General features: G+C 36.4%; 3 protein-coding genes and 1 pseudogene across 4 annotated transcripts in view; 2 read left to right on the top strand and 2 right to left on the bottom strand.

Annotated features, from left to right (window-relative positions):
- The window catches only part of myo10 (myosin X), a 48,173-nt gene extending 45,468 nt beyond the window's left edge, over positions 1 to 2,705 (top strand). The window contains exons 40-41 of the mRNA XM_051093064.1: positions 8 to 199; positions 1,969 to 2,705. Of these exons, the coding sequence (XP_050949021.1) occupies positions 8 to 199; positions 1,969 to 2,070 (294 nt within the window). The 3' untranslated portion in view covers positions 2,071 to 2,705. The remainder of the gene's footprint in view (positions 1 to 7; positions 200 to 1,968) is intronic.
- LOC127152299 (tripartite motif-containing protein 16-like protein) overlaps positions 1 to 18,891 on the bottom strand; it is a 247,054-nt pseudogene that overhangs the window by 86,283 nt on the left and 141,880 nt on the right.
- marchf11 (membrane-associated ring finger (C3HC4) 11) lies at positions 4,508 to 12,410 on the bottom strand. Its single transcript, XM_051092980.1, has 4 exons — positions 10,864 to 12,410; positions 8,006 to 8,161; positions 6,133 to 6,325; positions 4,508 to 5,973 (listed from the first exon to the last, which is right to left on the bottom strand). The coding sequence occupies exons 1-4, from the start codon at positions 11,227 to 11,229 to the stop codon at positions 5,663 to 5,665; spliced, it is 1,026 nt and encodes a 341-aa protein (XP_050948937.1). The 5' UTR covers positions 11,230 to 12,410; the 3' UTR covers positions 4,508 to 5,662.
- Positions 15,584 to 18,891, top strand: part of dip2cb (disco-interacting protein 2 homolog Cb) — a 41,395-nt gene continuing 38,087 nt past the window's right edge. For both annotated transcript variants that reach the window (XM_051092687.1, XM_051092682.1), the window contains exon 1: positions 15,584 to 15,980. In XM_051092687.1, coding sequence (XP_050948644.1) covers positions 15,902 to 15,980 — 79 coding nt within the window. In that variant the 5' untranslated portion in view covers positions 15,584 to 15,901. The remainder of the gene's footprint in view (positions 15,981 to 18,891) is intronic.

Below are 18,891 nucleotides of genomic sequence, written 5' to 3'. Positions count from 1 at the left end.
TTGTCAGTGTGTAGACAGTGTGTATCCTGGAGAGCTGTGGTTGGGCGTAAGTCGTAAGGGAGTGTGTGTGTATAAACGTGGGGAGGCGTGGCCTTTGGAGGTGTTTACCTACGAGGTCATTCTGTCCTTCGGTGCTCCGCAGCCTAACATCTACAAGATCAGCGTGGAGGGACGAGAGCTGCTCTTCAGCACAAACATGGTATGAACTTTCCATATTTACTTGCACAGTAAACAACCCTAAGATCCATTATTTTTAGTAACTTGTCGCCTCATGGGTCAAACCTATGGATCATTTGAGTTGGAAATGACCCGAAAATGAAAACTCACTCAATGAAGTTTACTCACCCTCATGTTGTTCCAAACCTGTAAGACCTTTGTTCTTCTTCTGAACACAAATTAAGATATTTTTGATGAAATCCAAGAGCTTTCTGAACCTGCATAGACAGCAATGCAACTGAAGCTCTCAGATTTCATCAAATACTTTGTGTTCCAAAGATGAACGAAGTTCGAGTTAAAAGTTTGGCACATCATAAGGGTGAGTAATTAATGACAGAATTTTTATGTTTGGGTGAACTATCCCTTTAACTCCAGACTCACTCTGACTGAATCAGTCAACTCATCAGTGAGTTTTTAGCTTGAGAATTGCAGCTAGAATCAGTCCATTCACGAATGAATCATTCAGTGTGGTTTGTGAATCATTTCAATGTGTTCATTGAAAAAAAATCAGCTCAAGAGAATGATTCATCATGAATCAGACAATACTATCATGTCTCATAGTGATGGAATGGCATTTTTTTAAATGTAGTGGAATAAAAATAATATATAGTGCATTGATATGCAGTAACGTGTTTGCATAAATAAAAATGATACAAGTACTTGAAAAATGTACAGTAATAATGCTTCATTAATGTCCAACATTGCCACTTAGCAGCTATCGATAACACCCAAGTTTTAAATATTAAAAACAGTCATTGTTTTTATTTATCTATTTGCTTGTTTGTTTTTTGGTCCTTATGAAGACCTGAATGTACATATGTTTCTTCTAGGATTATTTTTGTTAACTAAAACCATAAAAAACATAAAAAAAAAAAAAAGTTAAATAAAAGACATTGACTAAAGTAAAATACATTAAAAAATGAACATTTTATTTGTTGCACTGGCAACATTTCTCACATTTGTTTAGTTTAATTTTAAAATTACTATAAAATAAAAGATATTAATAATATAAAAATAATAAAAATATTATTATAATGACAAAAACACAACAAAATGACAAATAAATAAGTAAAATATATCTAAAAAAATAATAAATAATAATAAAACATTCAAAATATCAATATAAACATAACAGTATATTAAAGGGGTCATCGGATGCCCATTTTCCACAAGCTGATATCGATTCCTTAGGGTCTTAATGAAAAGTCTATAACATATTTTGGTTAAAATTTCTCAATGGTAGTGACCATCTCTGTTCACAGCCACCCGTTCAGGTGCATGTCCCTTTAAATGCTAATGAGCTCTGCTCACCTCGCCCCTCTCTTCCGTGGGGTGACGAACCTTTCTCTAAGAGACTTTAGTCGCAAAACTTGTTAACTAGCACATTATTAGGAAAGATGATTTGCAAAGATTCATAAAAAACCCTTATACTCACTTCTGTAGATGAAGCTGGTTCACGAATGATTCCCTTCAAAAACGAAAGTAATCCTCGGAGTCTTCAGAACATTGTGGCAGCTGAAAAAAATTGTAGTCATTACAAAAAGTAATAAAAAAAAGGGATTATTATTATTATTATTATTGGGGGATTTAAAAAAAAAAGCTTGGTGGATTTTAATCATTAGGGAGGTTGTGTACACACACTGCCAATACATATTTATGTTCAAACAACATGTAAAAGTGAATTTTGCATCTGATGACCTCTCTAATAATACACACATAACCCTAGATTCCTCTTTGTGTTTGACTCTGTAGGTAGTGGACATCGCAAAGCTCATGAAAGCTTACATCAGTCTAATAGTGAAGAAACGTTTCAGCACTTGTCAATCCATCAGCAGCCACGGCAGCAACTGGTGATCTCTTACCCCTGACAGACACTTTTCATAAATGTGCCTTTAAGGTTAAGCGTCAGCAAACGGGACATTTAAGTACGAACTCGCAAAAAAGAGTGTGACCCTTTAATGCTGAGTGCAAAGGAGCCAAAGACAATGAGACACTTTCATAACAGACACTATCATGTTCCCACAGACACACATATTGAGTTGTGCTTGAAACTGTGCCACACATATATGGCTGTTCACTGAGCCCCATTTACGTTGTATTCACATTTTAAGTCCAGTTGCATTTCTTTGGAATTCTGCAGGCGGAAAATCCAGTCTGAAATAACCAGCACTCAAATCCAGTGCCTTTAAAAAACACACACCAAAATACACACACGTGCAAACACACACACAGAGTGCCCTTTATGTCTGTTTTATATGTGCAATGTTTATAATGTATGTTATATATTTCTGAGGAGCTGTATATTTTATAAACCTTTTCTGTTGAGCTGCAGGATTGTGATAATACTATTGGATTTACTCCCTCTGGTCCTGTTATTTTTCTACTGTAAGCCTATAAAAACACTAAAACAACAGGAAAATCATGTCATCAATCATTTTGTATCTTTACTGTGCATTAGTTTATTGGCAATAAATATAACAAAATTCAAAGACTCTTACATTCATTAAAATGTTCAACCATGTTGATGCGTTTCTCTGACAGAACACTCTCATTTAACAGTTTCTGCATCTCTGGGACATCTGAATGAACTCTTTTGTAGGCTATGCTAATCAGCTAGCACCAAGTGAACGCTATGTCCAGTTTCAAAGACAGATACACAATGTGCTTAGATGGAATCAGTGGACTTTTTAATATCTTCTGTGCTGATTTTGAATGAATGCTTTTACGGTGTAGACTTGAGCTGCTTAAGAAGATTTTCAATGTGCTTACAATGTTAAAACGTGTCATTTCACATTTTATTTGACACGTCTTGAATAGCTTCTGAAATCGCTCAGCCTGGGTTTGGTATCTTAAGGGCACAATGGTTAAAATGCTTACCAGCATCACAATATCTAACCACAACTCCATTTCTTCATGAATTTTGTATGAGTCTAGACTAATAGTCCAAAGTCAGTTCGTTTTTTTGCTGTAATACACGCAACATGAGATGTAGGGCACTTAAGCATCGACATATGACTGTGTAACATCATTCTGAGGGTCATTTAAAAGCAGGTGGGAATAGAATAAATTAACACGGAATTTCATATTGACACAGATGCCTACAACAGAATGCACTGCAGCAAAACTTTTGCAGTCCTTTGTGTTTCTCCACCACTTGCTTGTGAAATCAGTGTTTTCGCAGCTTGTCTGGTGTAGCGTGAATGAACGCAGAATTTTCAGATCCAATTTAAGCTTGGGATGTGTTGAAATATTTGAACTTTTGCATCTAGAAAAAGTTGATGAGACCGCCTGCCCAACCACCAACACCACTCTAACATTGTGGTGGAAAGTTTTACACAAACACTACTGACATTTCCCAAAATATTTAAATAAAAATAATCTTCTCTGCATTTACGGAAGCCTAAAAAGATAACAAAAACTCACAAATCAGACCTTTTATCTTGCAATTCTGAGTTCATTTATCACATTTTTCACAGTTTTTTTCTCACAGTTTGCTATTTTTATCAGTATTGTGAGATATAAACTGAGAATTGTGAATTCTGAGAAGTCTGAATTGGGTGATATAGACTTGTTTGAGAGTCGTAAATCAGAATTGTTTTCTATTCCATGGTGGAAACCAAAAACAGAATTGCGAGACAAACTCTCGCAATTCTGAGGGGAAAAGTCAGGATTGCCAAATGTAAACTCAGAAAGTGTGAATTCTGGGTTTGTCTTGCAGTTTTGAATTGTGAGACAAAAAGTCACAATTACTATTTGAATTTTTTTTATTCCGTAGTGGTGGAAACGAAGAACAGAATTGCAAGACGTAAACTGAATTCTGAAGGAAAAAGTCAGGATTGCGAGATGAAAAGTGTGAATTTTGGGTTTGTCTCACAATTCTGAATTGTGTGAGAGAAAGTCGTAATTACTATTTACTATTTTTATTCCGTGGTGGAAACAAAAAACAGAATGATGTAATCTTCGAATTCTGATGGAAAAAGACAAGATCACGAGATATAAAATCAGAATTTCAAGAAAAAAAGTGTGAATTCTGGGTTTGTCTGTGCAATTCTGAATTGTGAGACAAATAGTTGCAATTACTATTATAATTTTTTATTCCGTGGTGGAAACAAAAAACAGAATTGCTAGATGTAAACTCTGAGGGGAAAAGTCTGAATTGGGAGATACATACTTGCAGTTTGAGAGTCAAAAAATCAGAATTGTGACATAAGTCGCAATAGCGTTTTTATTTTCTATTCAAAAACAAAAAAACAGAACTGCACAAATTTAGAATTCTGTATGTACACACAGAATTTCAAGAAAAAAGTGAATTCTGGGTTTGACGCAATTACTATTTTAATTTTTTATTCCGTGGTGGAAAAAAAAATCAGAATTGTGAGACGTAAAAGGGGAAAAGTCAGTATTAGCAGAAACTCGTAAAAAGTGTGAATTCTGGGTTTGTCTCAGTTCTGAATTGTGAGACAAAAAAAATACTATTTTATTTTTTTATTCCATGGTGGAAATAAAACTTAGAATGTAAACTCAGAATTTCAAGAAAAAAGTGTGAATTCTGGCTTTGACTCACAATTCGGAATTGTAAGACAAAAAGTCGCAATTACTACTTTTATTTTAATTCCATGATGGAAAAAAAAGGTGCGAATTCTGAGTTTGTCTTACAATTCTGAATTGTGAGACAAAGTCACAATTACCATTTTTATTTTTATTTTTGACGGGAACAGGCTTCCGTAGCATTTCTCCTCTGCCTTAGCTTGTTTCCTAATATAGCTTTCTAATTTTTGGTATTTAATTTTTTCCATGTTTTTTCCAACTTTCGCTATCCCTTTGCAAATTTTCTAACAGTCTACTTTCCGATTTTCAGTAACGTTGTCGTTATCAGCGCTCATTTGTTTTGTATGGATATACATTTATTATTAATTAAATATCTTTTACTGTATCATGGTGAATAAGCAAAGGGTAATGGTTATTTCACAACCAATTTGAAAGTTCCATGCGGCTGCCACTAGGGGGCAAAATGCGTATGTCGGAGATAGTGGAAATGTGACTTATCATGAAAAGGCCTGTAACTGTGGTACCTGTTCATTATGGCAGGTGAAGCGTAATGAACAGCAGCAGTGATAAGTTGTAGTTTATCTGTACTGAAATTATTAAAAACCTGAACAAAAAAACAGTTGGTTTAAAACAAACATTCATTCGTCTAACAGCAGTAATACATTTTGTGTGCATATACAGTCTGTGTGTGTGTGGAGAGCTTTGCAGTCTTACTTCGACCCTCAAAGGCTGAACACCTGTTCAGTATTCAATACAATTCCATATTTAATTCAGTTTGCGTATCTTCTAAAGTGCTTTTCAAGTAAGGCTCCTCCCAACACTGAGTTAGGCTCCTCCCACTGGCTAGCCACTCCCACAAAGGATGTTATATTGGTCCCTGAATGAGTTTCACTTGATGTCAAACTGATGTGACCCTAACGACCACCTCGCCTGAGCCTTGCTCCTGCGGGGAGGGGTCAGAGGTCACGTTCAGGCACATGGAAAGGAGGTGGAGAGGGCATCGAGGAGATGACTCCAGTCGGGTGGTTTGTGAGTGTGTGTTCGAGACTGTATGTGTGTGTGTGAGAGGCAGCCAAAGGTTACGGTGTGGGCTGTGCGTGCTCTCCAGGTCTCGGCTTTTATCGTAGTTCTGGACGTCCCAGAAGAGATTAACAGCCCGCCAGCGCATCAGCACATTGTACACAGCACCACCTTCATGAACAATCAGACCTGAAAAACATACGTATTACTTTTGTGGTGTGTTTACGTTACTGTTTAATTTTGATTTTTTAAGCCAAAGTTAAATAGACATGAATCCGTAAAATCTGCATGTTAGCTTGAGAAAATGGCATAGGACTGATGTGGTTTTATTGCAGATATTTGTCTCACCTATACACACAAGGTCCATGACTGCATACATGCCATAGCAGATCTGGAACAGGATGTCACTGCGTTGCCATAGTGCCTCCGGGCTCAGTGCTGACCACAGCAGCCACGACACACTGGCCAGCAGGAAGATGCCACCCAGCAACACCGCAATAACCTGAACCTTCTCCACCAGAGTCATGGTAACAGTCTGCCACTGGCAAAGCATACAGATATGGTCACTGATCCGAGCTCCAGAGAGCAACTAAAGGCTGGAATATAGTATACGACAACAAATCTGTACAGATTTTTTAAAAATCTGACTTTGTAAATCATCACAGTGAAAAACTGGACATCATATATTAATGACTGAGGATCTCACACTACCAGATTTCCAAGCTGTTCCAAACACAACAAATTCAGGCAGAAACATGTGCCTTGTTGCTAGGACACACATGACCAATGAAAATAATTTGTGTTCTAAACATGTCTCAAAATATCAGACATGTTTGGCATCCGACGACTGGATGCGATCATAGTCTGATGAAAAACATCAGTCAAAAGTTTTTGAACAATTAGATTTTTAATGTTTTTTAAAGAAGTCTCTTCTGCTCACCAAGCCTGCATTTATTTGATCCAAAGTACAGCAAAAACAGTAACATTTTAAAATATTTTTACTATTTAAAATAACTGTTTTCTAGTTGAATATATTTTATTATTTATTCCTGTGATCAAAGCTAAATTTTCAGCATCATTACTCCAGTCTTTAGTGTCACATGATTCTTCAGAAATCATAAATTATAATCATCAATATTTAAAACAGTTGAATACATTTTTTCAGGATACTTTGATGAATAGAAAGACCCAAAGATCAGCATGATTAACATAATCATAAATGTTTTTTTGAGCAGCAATTCGGAATATTTGAATGTGGTGTCCCTTGTGACTGGAATAATGATGAAAATTTAGCATTGAAATCACAGAAATAAAATACATTTTAAAATATATTTAAATAAAAACCAGTTATTTTAAATAGTAAAAATATTTCTAAATTTTACTGTTTTTGCTATGCTTTGGATCAAATAAATGCAGGCTTGGTGAGCAGAAGAGACTTCTTTAAAAAACATTAAATATGTTCAAAAACTTTTGACTTGTAGTGAATATTACATGATTTTCCATCTGGCAACTAGCACTGATTTTGAAAAAAATGTTGGCAAAAGTTTTTTTTTTTTTTTTAAATCCAGTCACCACTGGTGACAGTCAAAAACAACAACAAACACAGCACAAGCTGTGGTGTCTGATTCACAAAGTCCAAACCCCAACTATAACAATAACAAAACCTAGGAGTGATATTGTTGGAATTACTTTAGAGTCACTTTTTTTCCCTGCTGATGAATGATAAAAACATTGACAACCGTTCAGATACAATTCAAACTTTAAATTTCTTGAGCATTTAAACCGGCAGACAAAACTTTAGTGCAAGCTTATAATAAACAGAACATTATAGTCTGTTGGTGTGGACACTAATATAGTCATTGCTATAGTTATCTTAATCGCTCTTGGAGTGAACGGGACATTCAGAAAGTGAAATATTCAGAGCCATTAATGACTCCCTCATTAAATCATGAATCAGGAACCATTAGTGTGATGTACACAGTACATTAGACTTACGTTTTTCATTATGTTATTTTTAAACAACCATTAATATATGGCACAAATACTATTTGATTCAATAGAGTGACAGCTTCAAATGGGAACTAAACCACATCTGAATAACAATTGAGAAATTCTGTATTTTGTAACTGTAGTGGCTCCTAAATGCTTCATTTTTGGATTCATTTTCTTAGCCCAAAAGCCCTGACAGATATATCATAAATCCTAGTGTGTGTGAGTTTACCTGTTGTGGTGGTTTGATATGTATAGGCAGGATGTTGAATCTATAGTTGCAGAGTTCACAGCTCCAAGAGCCCTTCTCACTGATCCACTTAAGGAGACAATGCTGATGAGCATGTCGGACAGAACCAGCACAGCGGCACGGGCTCAGCAGCTCCCCCTGCAGCCAATCAAAACACACACAGACATATTCATCATCAGCCAATAACACATCAAGATAAAAGACACATTCAGTTGAGCTGATGATTGTTTTATTGTGTGCCTTTGCAGATGAGTTGAGAATTGAGGTTGTGGAGCTGTTTCGTCTAAATGAGGAGAACATTTGGAGTGAATGAAACCCTATACACATAATGACAGAGATTCATCTCTGCGAGTGGACGGGAAATGAATCATCTGTGCATTCATGAATAATTTCAGAAACATCCTCATTTAGAACTATAATGAGTCTGAAACAGAGTGGAACACATTCACACACACTTGCACGCACACAAACACCAGGCGCCTCGAGGAAGCACATTAGCTGCAGGAAGTGAAGAGCATTAGACATGAATGGAGCAGCAGGTATTCTAATGGATTTCACCATCTCCCTCACACACACCACACTGTCTGTTTAAAGCATTAAGAATCATCAAGGTTTCCAATATTCTAATAATGGCATTAATAATGCAGGCCCATAATAAATGTAAAAGTTGTTTACAATGTTTATATTTCTCAGACTGTCCTAACACTTGTCAACAGTTGGATTTATTTATGAACTACTTTGACTGTCATTAGCTGCATAGGACAAAACATCGGGATGAGATGACCAAATTCAGAATTCAACAGCTGGTTCTATTGTAATTCATGAGATGCAATTTAAATTGCATTAGCCGCTTGCATTGGGATTACTGGCCTCGCACCAGACTCCATCTCAAAAACGCTTTCAGTAACCTCTCGGATCATCAGATTCAGTTTGAACTGAATCACAACACAGAAATAAAAGATTTTTTGATGCTGCTTTTAGCCATTATGATCCACGCTGCTGGAACAAGGAAGTAAGATGTGCAGACAATATTGAAAGTTTGAAATCTAAATTTAAAAAAATGTTATAGCCTGGCTTTCTTGTAATGTCTTATAACACTGAATTCTTACATTTCATGATTTTAGTACTTTTTTAGTTTTTTTTTATCAATATTACATTTTATTTCTTTTTTCTGTTTTATAGTTACCTGTTACTTGTTTGCAGTTATATCTTTTGTCTGTAAAAAGCACTCTATACTGCATTGGTTTATTTTTAAAAATATACAGTTGAAGTCAAAAGTTTGCACACACTTTGCAGAATCTGCAAACTGTTAATTATTTTACCAAAATAAGAGGGGTCATACAAAATGCACATTATTTTTTATTTGGTACTGACCTAAATAAGATATTTCACATAAAAGACGTTTACATATAGTCGACATGTAAGAGAAAATAACTGCCCGCTGTTCTACAGAAAAATCATTCAGGACCCATAAATTCTTTGTTTTTTCTGCCTTTTTTTGTATTTAAACCCTTTCCAACAATGACTGTATGATTTTGAGATCCATCTTTTCACACTGAGGACAACTGAGGGACTCATATGCAACTATTACAGAAGGTTCAAACACTCACTGATGCTTCAGAAGGAAACAGGATGCATTAAGAGCCGGGGGGTGAAAACTTTTGTACATTTTTCTTATTTTGCCTAAATATCTTTTTGTTTTTTCAGTTAGTACTGCCTTATTATTGTCTCTTGTGGACTATATGTGACCCTGTCCCAGAACATAAAAGTCAATTTTTTTAAACTGAGATTTATACATCACCTGAAAGATGAATAAATGAACTTTCATTGATGTATGGTTTGTTAGAATAGGACAATATTTGGCCAGAATACTACAACTATTTGAAAATAGTTTGAGTCTGTGGGTGCAAAAACAAATTTGTTTTTTTTGAGAAAATCACCTTTAAAGTTGTCCAAATGAAGTTCTTAGGAATGCACATTACTAATCAAAAATTAATTTTTGATATAGTTATGGTAGAAAATTTACAAAATATCCTCATGGAACATAATCTTTACTTAATATCCTAATGATTTCTGGCATAAAAGAAAAATCTATAATTTGACCCATACAATGTATTTTGCCTATTGCTACAGATATACCTGTGCTACTTAAGACTGGTTTTGTTTTCCAGGGCCACATATGTAAACGTCTTTTAAGTGAAATGTCTTATTCAGGTCAGTACTAAATAAAACATAGCATGCATTTTGTATGATCCCTTTTATTTTGGTAAAATAATTAACATTTTGCAGATTCTGAAGGTGTATGTAAACTTTTAACCTCAACTGTATATATTTTTTAAATGTGATTGATTAACTGACCAACAGGAGGCTGAATCTGAATCTGAATTTGAATGATAATTCAAATAAATTCAACACAGCTGGTGCATTGTAGTAAATGAACTCCTACTCCAAAAAACTTAATTTAACAAATAGCATAAAACTTAAAACCTAATACAAATTACTATGAGTATCTTTTATTTTTTAAATATATATTTTGAATTATACAATATATAAAAAAATATAGGTATGTACATTTTATTGTACTTTTTATTAATTTTGTTTATTAATGTCGCTCGGATAAAAGCATGTTAAATGAATAAATAAACTTTATGATATTCAGATTTAATTGCTGTTTGGCACCTTAATACTCAGTTAAAGTTCAGGTATTGAAATTTAAAAGGCTCAGTTCAATTCTGAACAGCGCACAATCCTGGCAACAACCAAAGACGTCGGTGTGACGCATATATACATAGACCGACAATAAATAACGCAGACGGAACGAACGAACGGCCCGACTTCACCTGCTCGGCTCCTTGAAAGCAGATCCGACAGCCTGGAGTCGGGATACAGCTGTCGTTGCTGCAACTGGAGCCCACCGTTTCCGTTTTCCCCGCGCTCTGCCCGACGATGTCCTCGACCGGTGTGCCCGGTGTGTCCGTCCCTGCCCGCGCACCGTCCTCGCTCTCGATCTCAGTGATCGGATCACCCGCGGCCGGTGTTTGAGCTCCAGCGTCCGACTGCAGATCATCCTCGCTGAGCTCGCCATCGCTCCCCGGCACCGTTTGGACCTGAAATTCTGCGGCGGCGGCGACGGTCACGCTGGCGCCTCCCGGCGGCTCATCCACCGTCTGCACGTGCAGCGGACCCGCCTCTGCGTGCACATCCATGAATGACGGCACTAAGATCAGAATGAAATAGCAAAATTAGGGGTTTGAGCTCTTACGGGCCTCTATCAGATTTTCCACGGCTCTTCTCCCCTCTGGGACGCATAGGTCTGGCCATAGATGTGCGTCTCAAACCGCATGCGTTCTTAGAAAGGCACACGCTTCTGTTGAAAGTTGCAGATGTCCAGGCTGTGCGGCGTGTTGTGCTCGGTGTCTCGTTGGCTGAAAGCAGCTTTTCCCCGGAAGACACATTTCCATCCGGGCGCGGTGCTGGAACACCGAGCAGTGAAGGCACGAAACGCGCATAACCACACAGCCGACCTTCACAAAAGAATCAGATGCACCGGTTGAGTGCGTGAGTGTTGAGATGAGCGACGAAGCTGTTTCTGACGGAAAAGTCGTTTGGGTAACTGTTCTATGATGGACCCGCGAGCCACCCGCCCCAGAGCCACGCGCTCTTTGCGCTTATTGCCCTTTCCAACATTTACCATGGTAACCATAGTTACCCACCGGATAAAACGGTGGTCATTTGATATTGCGTTAAAAATGAAATAACAGTCACAACAAAGAAGTAGAAAGACTGCAAAGGTTCTTACGGGTGTATGACAAAGGTACATTTTAAATTTCAAATGATTTTTTTAAACATTCTGTCAGTATTTTATCAATAAGGAATTGCCATCAGTGCCATCCAGAGCTAAATCAATATAGCCTATTCAATATATATATTTGGCATTTCCCTTTACAGAGTCGACAATATGAAGTCGCTTAAACAAAAACTTTAAAAAAAAATTATTTTATTGTTATATACACACACACAGCTGGGCAGATTACTTACAAATTGTAACCCGTTAGTAACGTAATCCGTTACATTACACATTTTAGGTATAATCAGACTACTTTTTGATAACGTTTAGATTATTTTTGACCTAACTCGTTTATCACATTGATTTAAATTGGATAATGTTGCACCATATTGATAATATTGTATGGTATTGACATAATAATATAAAATGTAAGAAAATATATTTAATTTGCTGTTATTTACAACAACATGAAGTGCATTAAACATTACATTACTTCAAGGTTTCCCAAACTGGGGTTTGTGAAGGAACTGCAGGGGGTTTATGAGTTTAATGAAAAACTAATCATTAATTAAATAATAAAAATGTTAAAATAATTTTAAAATCAATCACAATTCTAAAAAAAAAAAAAAAAAAAAAAAACTTAATAAATGATATATTTTATTTGTTTACCTGCATGTCATGTGACCATAACCAACATCAGCACAGCAATGAACATGATAATTATTAAAATATGTATTTTAAAATCTCAGAGGTACTTCATGTGAAAGAGAATTTGTGCATTTTATTGTGCACAAAAGCCTCCCAAAGACATAGAAATGCATGGTTAACCTACAGAGTGATAATTCAAATAATCAATGTGTTTATCAGTAGTTGATGCAATGTTGAAACACTTCTTAGAGATGAAATTATTTTTGTAGTTGAATGCCTTGCAGTGGTTTGATTAGTAATATGCATTGCTAAAAGCTTCATTTGGACAACTTCAAAGGCGATTTTCACAATATTTTGATTTTTTGCACCCTCAGATTCCAGATTTTCAAAAAGTTGTATCTCGGCCAAATATTGTCCTATCCTAACAAACCATACATCAATGGAAATTTTATTTATTCAGCTTTCGGATGATGCACAGATGCATGACGTACAGTAAACAGTAAAACTGTTTGCACACAAACCAGTGTGCTCATAAATAAGATAATACATTAAAATAATATTGTAAGACACACCAATTTACAATATCAAGCAGCAAAACCAGCTGTTTTGTACAGCTAAAAATAGCTGGACGAGGATGAGACCGGAAGCCAGACCCATAAAATTTACAAATGGCCGCGCCCACTCTTTGGGGAAGAAAAAGGTGGATATTTTCCAAATAAAAGAAAAGGAGTGGAAGGAGAGTAGTCTGAATTGGGTTCTGGCATCTTGTGCCAGTTCACACATTGAACTCATTGCGCCAGCCGCGAGTGTTTCCAAGTCGACGGGGATCGCATCAGTTGGTTCGCTATTTTGCGTTCCAACGTCTTGTGCGAGAACACCGCGTTCTGACCCAACTTCCCTGTGCGCTCGCTCATCTGTTGAGACGATGTCCTGTGAGGACAACAATTGGCTCTTGTCTCAGACCTTCCCCGAGGTGATTGGATGAGTGATTACCACTCAGTTTGTAACCTCTACAGTGAATTTCCTCCCACTCCGATTAAAAGCCGTCTTAGGCGAATCCTTATGTAGCCCCTCCAGCGAGACACACTTTTCGTTGGTGGTAGGGGGGGAAAAGTATAACTTAACGAATAAAAAGTCATTTATATAAAGAATGCATACATTTAAACTTATTTTTCTATGTCGTTAATATGTTTTCCAATTTAATGGCATTATTCTGTTTAAAACGATGTAAATTTTTCCCGGTAAAACTGGAGAGGAGGAAATATGTTAATGAGGTCGCTGTGATTGGTCAAACCATTGCGTTCAGGTGTTTGCGTCATTTTTAATCTAATCTGTGTTCACAATTTTACAGATTTTTTTTACTGATTGCTTATTTTTGAATTTCCTGTTACTGCTGCTAAATCTGTACCATCTGTACTAAGATACAAGTGAAGAGTCATCTACTTTTCATCAAACAGGCCCTCAAAGGTTTAATTTTAGCTTTCCACACATCTCTGTGGGAGGATTTGTCACATTTACTGATATAAATGCAGTACCGTTGCCAGATTCAAAGTTCATCAACTGATGTGGTGTTTCTGTCCCACAGGCATATGTGAGCAGAGCTTTATGGTTTCTCTGAGGTGGTTATTGCTGTCTGGTTCTTGCTTATTGGCTTTATGTTGTGTGTTTCTCTCAAGGGTCTTAGGTAGGCCTTATGGAACATGTGCGTAACTTACTTACCACAGGTAATAAAACTCTATAGCTCCAACTCCTGCTTGGATTTGTCTTTACTTAGAGGTTAAAGCAGCTATTTCCTTTATTTTGCTGTAAGCATGCCCTATAGACCTTAGTCAGGGTAGCACCATTTTTAATTTTGGACTGGGGATAGAAGTACAGTGCTTTCAGTGAATTGCACTGTTGTTTAACAACATGCCAGCTGTTCAGCAGATGATAGATACACTACCAGTCAAAAGTTTCTGAACAGTAAGATTTTAAATGTTTTTTAAGTCACTTCTGGTAAGTCTCTTTTCAAAGCAGCAAATCAGAAGATTAAAATGATTTCTGAAGGATCATCATTCCAGTCCTCTGAAGGAAAATTCAGCTTTAAACTCTCAGGAATAAATTACATTTTAAAATATATTCAAATAGACATAAGTTATTTTAAATAGTAAAAATATATCAAATTTTTACTGTTTTTGCTGTACTTTGGATCAAATAAATGCAGGCTCAGTGAGCAGAAGATACTTCAAGAAACATTAAAAATCCTACTGTTCAAAAACCTTTGACCGGTAGTGTATTTCAGAAAAAGAAAAAAGAAAATTCAGTAGACAAAGACTCAATAAAACAGTTTACAGTCCATTATACAGTGCATGTCATTGTAAAAACTGTAAGTACATCCCTCACAGCCATGGTTTCGTCCTTGTAAAATTCAGTATAGCATCAACCCTGAGGTCTATAACTGAGAAATAAAATAATCTGCCTTGGTAAAAGTGCTTGCACTGTTTAAATAATAATAATAAAAAAATACTCCTCCATGATAATTAATTTTAACATCCATGCTTTAATCAATCTTTTTTAAGTTAATTTAAAGATGTGCGTTTCGGCTATAAATTATCTGCTCTTTGATTTGACTACTTTGCTTTCACCAGCAGGAGGCATCATAACCACTCTAAACATTTTGATTTATACACTAATAAAAGAATATCGAACAAAATAAATAATATGATATAATAAATATATAAATAAACATAATTATTAATTAATCATAATTAATTTGTATGAGCCTATATATGACAATGACATAACAAATAGCTAATACTTCATAATTATGACTATTAAATATTAACAAAACGTGTAACGTTACATAAATATATTGAGTAGTCTACTTTTCTCTTTAATTAATAAAATAAATATTTCAGTACTGTAATGAGTAAAAAAGTGACTGAATTGTGAATTAATAGTAATTTTATAACATCTCGTAAAATGTGTGAAAATCTTTATATTAGATTATTCTTAAGAAATTGACGCATGAAGAGCCGGTGTGCCCCCCCGCATTCACCTGGGGCGTGTTTTGATGGCAGTGTAGGTCGTTTTCTCCTCACACAGCTGCCGCTTTCCGTTATAGCCGGTGCGCGCGCGCGCACTGTAGCTCTCTACTGCGTTTGAACGAGCACCGCGGTCACGTGAGCGAGACGGCAGCAGCAGCGGGCACGGTGGCACCGCAGTGGATACACGGGCAGCTTCGCTCCTGTGCACCACTACAATCTAGGATCAGAGGGAAGCCGAGCGAAACCGAAAACCGAAAAAACCCGCCCGGTGATGACGGGTCTCCAGTAACGCGTCTGCTCGCTGTCCATCCGCGCTCACACTCATGCGGTCTATTTTTGCACCGTGAAATACACGTTTGACACCGTGTGCTCGGGAGACACAGAGAGACACCGAGGCTCGGATGTGTTGGAGTCGCAATGGCAGACCGTGATTCGTTACCGCTGCCGTTGGAGGTGCGCGCACGGCTCGCGGAGCTGGAGCTGGAGCTGTCGGAGGGTGAGTAACGTTAACGTTAGTTGTCCGTTCGCCCGGTCTGAGAGGGAGAAAGTGAACGACAGGAGAGATGAACGGCTCGGCGCGCTCGATAAATGTATCAGATTTAAGTGAGCGCGTGTTTACGTTTGCAGAACCGGACGGAGCGGTTCCGGTGACCTTGGATGAGGACAGAAATGTGTATTTTAAGACGTTACAGCACACTTTTGATTCGTTGTTGTTGGGATGTATAAAGGGAGACGTGTCTTTTGGAATTTAAAGTGTCTCTCTCTCTCTCTCTCTCTCTCTCTCTCTCTCTCTCTCTCTCTCTCTCATATTCCGTTTCCATTCTCCATTCCAGTGAGCTGTTCATAACACGGCCACCGCCTTTGTGAATATATAGGGCACGTAAATCAGTTATAAGTGAAGCTGGTATGTGTAAAACATTGGGGCATTCCTTCGGCTTTTCTTTGTTGTCTATTCTGCAAGTAATGCGCTTGGTCAAAGTTTTAACCACCCAGTGCAGCTCTCTCTTTCACTCTGTGATATTACATGAGAAACCCATGTGATTGAAGATAGTGTAAATGTTTCTGATCACACATATTGGGATGACTATTAAATGTGCACACAAATAAGCAAGCAATCAGCTTCATAATGGTCATAAACAAAATTTTCAGTAAAAATGTTTTATGACCACAGTTTATTTTGACCATCCTTGATTTGGGGTTTCAAACTTTTATTCCAAGGACCCCCAAATATATCTCCTTGTTAGGAAAAAAATGAAAAAAGACAGCCTGTTTGTAAATGATTTTCTTTTATTTTTCACTGTGCTAAAGCCAAAATTATTGAAATGTTATCTGCAAAATATTTTATTGTGTAAGTTAACTACCAGTCAAAAGTTTTTGAACAGTAAAGATTTTTTATGTTTTTTTAAAGAAGTATCTTCGGCTCACCAAGCCTGCATTTATTTGATCCAAAGTACAGCAAAACAGTTCAATTTAGAAATATTTTTACTATTTAAAATACCTGCTTTCTTTTTGAATATATTTTAAAATGTAATTTATTCCTGTGATCAAAGCTACATTTTCAGCATCATTACTCCAGTCTTCACACGATGCTTCAAAAATCATTCTAATATGCTGATTTGCTGTTCAAGAAACATTTTTATTATTATTATTATTATTATTATCAATATTTAAAACAGTTGAGTACAATTTTCAGACTTCTTTGATGAATAAAAAGATTAAAAAGCAGCATTTATTTGAAATAAAAAGCTTTTGTAACATACACTATACCATTCAAAAGCTTGGAGTCAGTATAACTGTTTTTTTTTTTTGGGGGGGAGGTGATGATAAAGTGACGATAAAGACATTTATAATGTTACAAAGAATTTCTATTTCAAATAAAGACTGTTCTACTTAGCTGTTTTCAACTTAATAATATTAATAAACGTTTTTGAGCAGCAAATCAGAATATTATAATGATTTCTGAAGGATCATGTGATGAGTAATGCTAAAAATTCAGCTTTAAAATCACAGGAATAAATTACATTTTAAAATATATTCAAATAGAAAACAGTTATCTTAAATAGTAAAAATATTTCGAAAGTTTGCTGTTTTTGCTGTTTTTGGATCAAATAAATACAGGCTTGGTGAGCAGAAGAGACTTCTTTAAAAAAAAAAAACATTAATAATCTTACTGTTCAAAAACTTTTGACTGGTAGTATATGTATAAAGGAATATAAGAGAAACCATTTAAATATATTTGCACAATAAATATCTCTTCAAAGCAGCTTTAAAGCTTATACAACTAGTCAGCAGACTAAAAATGATGTTAAATCTATTTTTGAGCACATTTTTAGAAACTGATTTATTGCAAAACTATGTGAACATGCATTTTGCATCAAGACAATTATTTTCACTGACCCACTAGCTGTCCCCTGGGGGAGTGTGGACCCCATTCTGAAATCCCCTTCCGCAGTGGGCAGTAGTCAGCCCTACTTGTTGAACGGCATCAAGGAGAGATGATTGCATTTGTTATGCCTGAGAAAAACATTTTTACAAGCTCAAATATTCCATGTAGTTTCTCATTTCCAAGCTGCTTACAAAAAAGAAAAAAGAAAACACTTGTATAAAAATGAGACAAGAATGGGAAAATAGTTTAAAATAGTTTAGTATGAATATCACAGCATTGCCATAATGAGTAAAGACTTAACCCAGTTCATGAAGACAGTGGTGCCACATGGCCAGTTCAGTGCAGAAGGGTGTCTGTGTTTTGTGGTTTATGTTTCATGTAGATTGCATCATTTCTCCTAACAGAGAGACCCAGAGAAGGATGATTCCCCTTATTAGGCCACATCTGCCGCCGTCCCTGTGCGCATGAGACAGCGCTCTGTTATTTTGTGTACTTCAATCAGATATTAAATAATCCATCATGATGTCTGTTCCAACACAAACAGTTCAGGAGTTCAGAATGTTCCCATTGACTCCTGACCCGGTCCAATAAAACGGGGTTGGATACTTAAGAGGGAAATTTTTCCCAAAATGCCTTATATTTTGGAGCTTTTTATTATATACTTAAGACAAAATTTTCATGTGCATAAATGTCAGATACAAATATAAATTAGCGTGTGTGACGTGTATTCGTAAGCTTGTCGTATATCACAATATCCTATTTGTGTGTATGGATTGGGGCATCTGTTGTCACTGTTCTGTTGCTTTGGCTTCTGGCCTAGTTTCCACGCATGCTGTCGTCTGATTGGCTTTCTTGCCACAGGCAATTGTTTCATTGGTTCTCAGTCTCTCATGCTGTATTCGGATTGGCTCTGCGGACAAAGGCTTATGGGGGCAGAAGAGTCATTCTGGAGGATTAGGGTCCTCATCTGATCAGAGTTACATATACTTACACTAATGCACTCATGCGGAGTATAATCATG

This window comes from Labeo rohita, chromosome 2 (assembly GCF_022985175.1).
Source record: "Labeo rohita strain BAU-BD-2019 chromosome 2, IGBB_LRoh.1.0, whole genome shotgun sequence".
In the NCBI taxonomy this organism is placed as follows: Eukaryota; Metazoa; Chordata; class Actinopteri; order Cypriniformes; family Cyprinidae; genus Labeo; species Labeo rohita.
This window is presented reverse-complemented; position numbering and strand designations above follow the sequence as displayed.

Coding starts and splice junctions, on each gene's coding strand:
- marchf11 (XM_051092980.1), bottom strand. CDS start 11,229: ATGGATGTGCACGCAGAGGCGGGTCCGCTGCACGTGCAGACGGTGGAT. Junction 8,162..10,863: donor GCTTTCAAGGAGCCGAGCAG/GTGAAGTCGGGC, acceptor GATTGGCTGCAG/GGGGAGCTGCTGAGCCCGTG. Junction 5,974..6,132: donor CATGGACCTTGTGTGTATAG/GTGAGACAAATA, acceptor TATGTTTTTCAG/GTCTGATTGTTCATGAAGGT.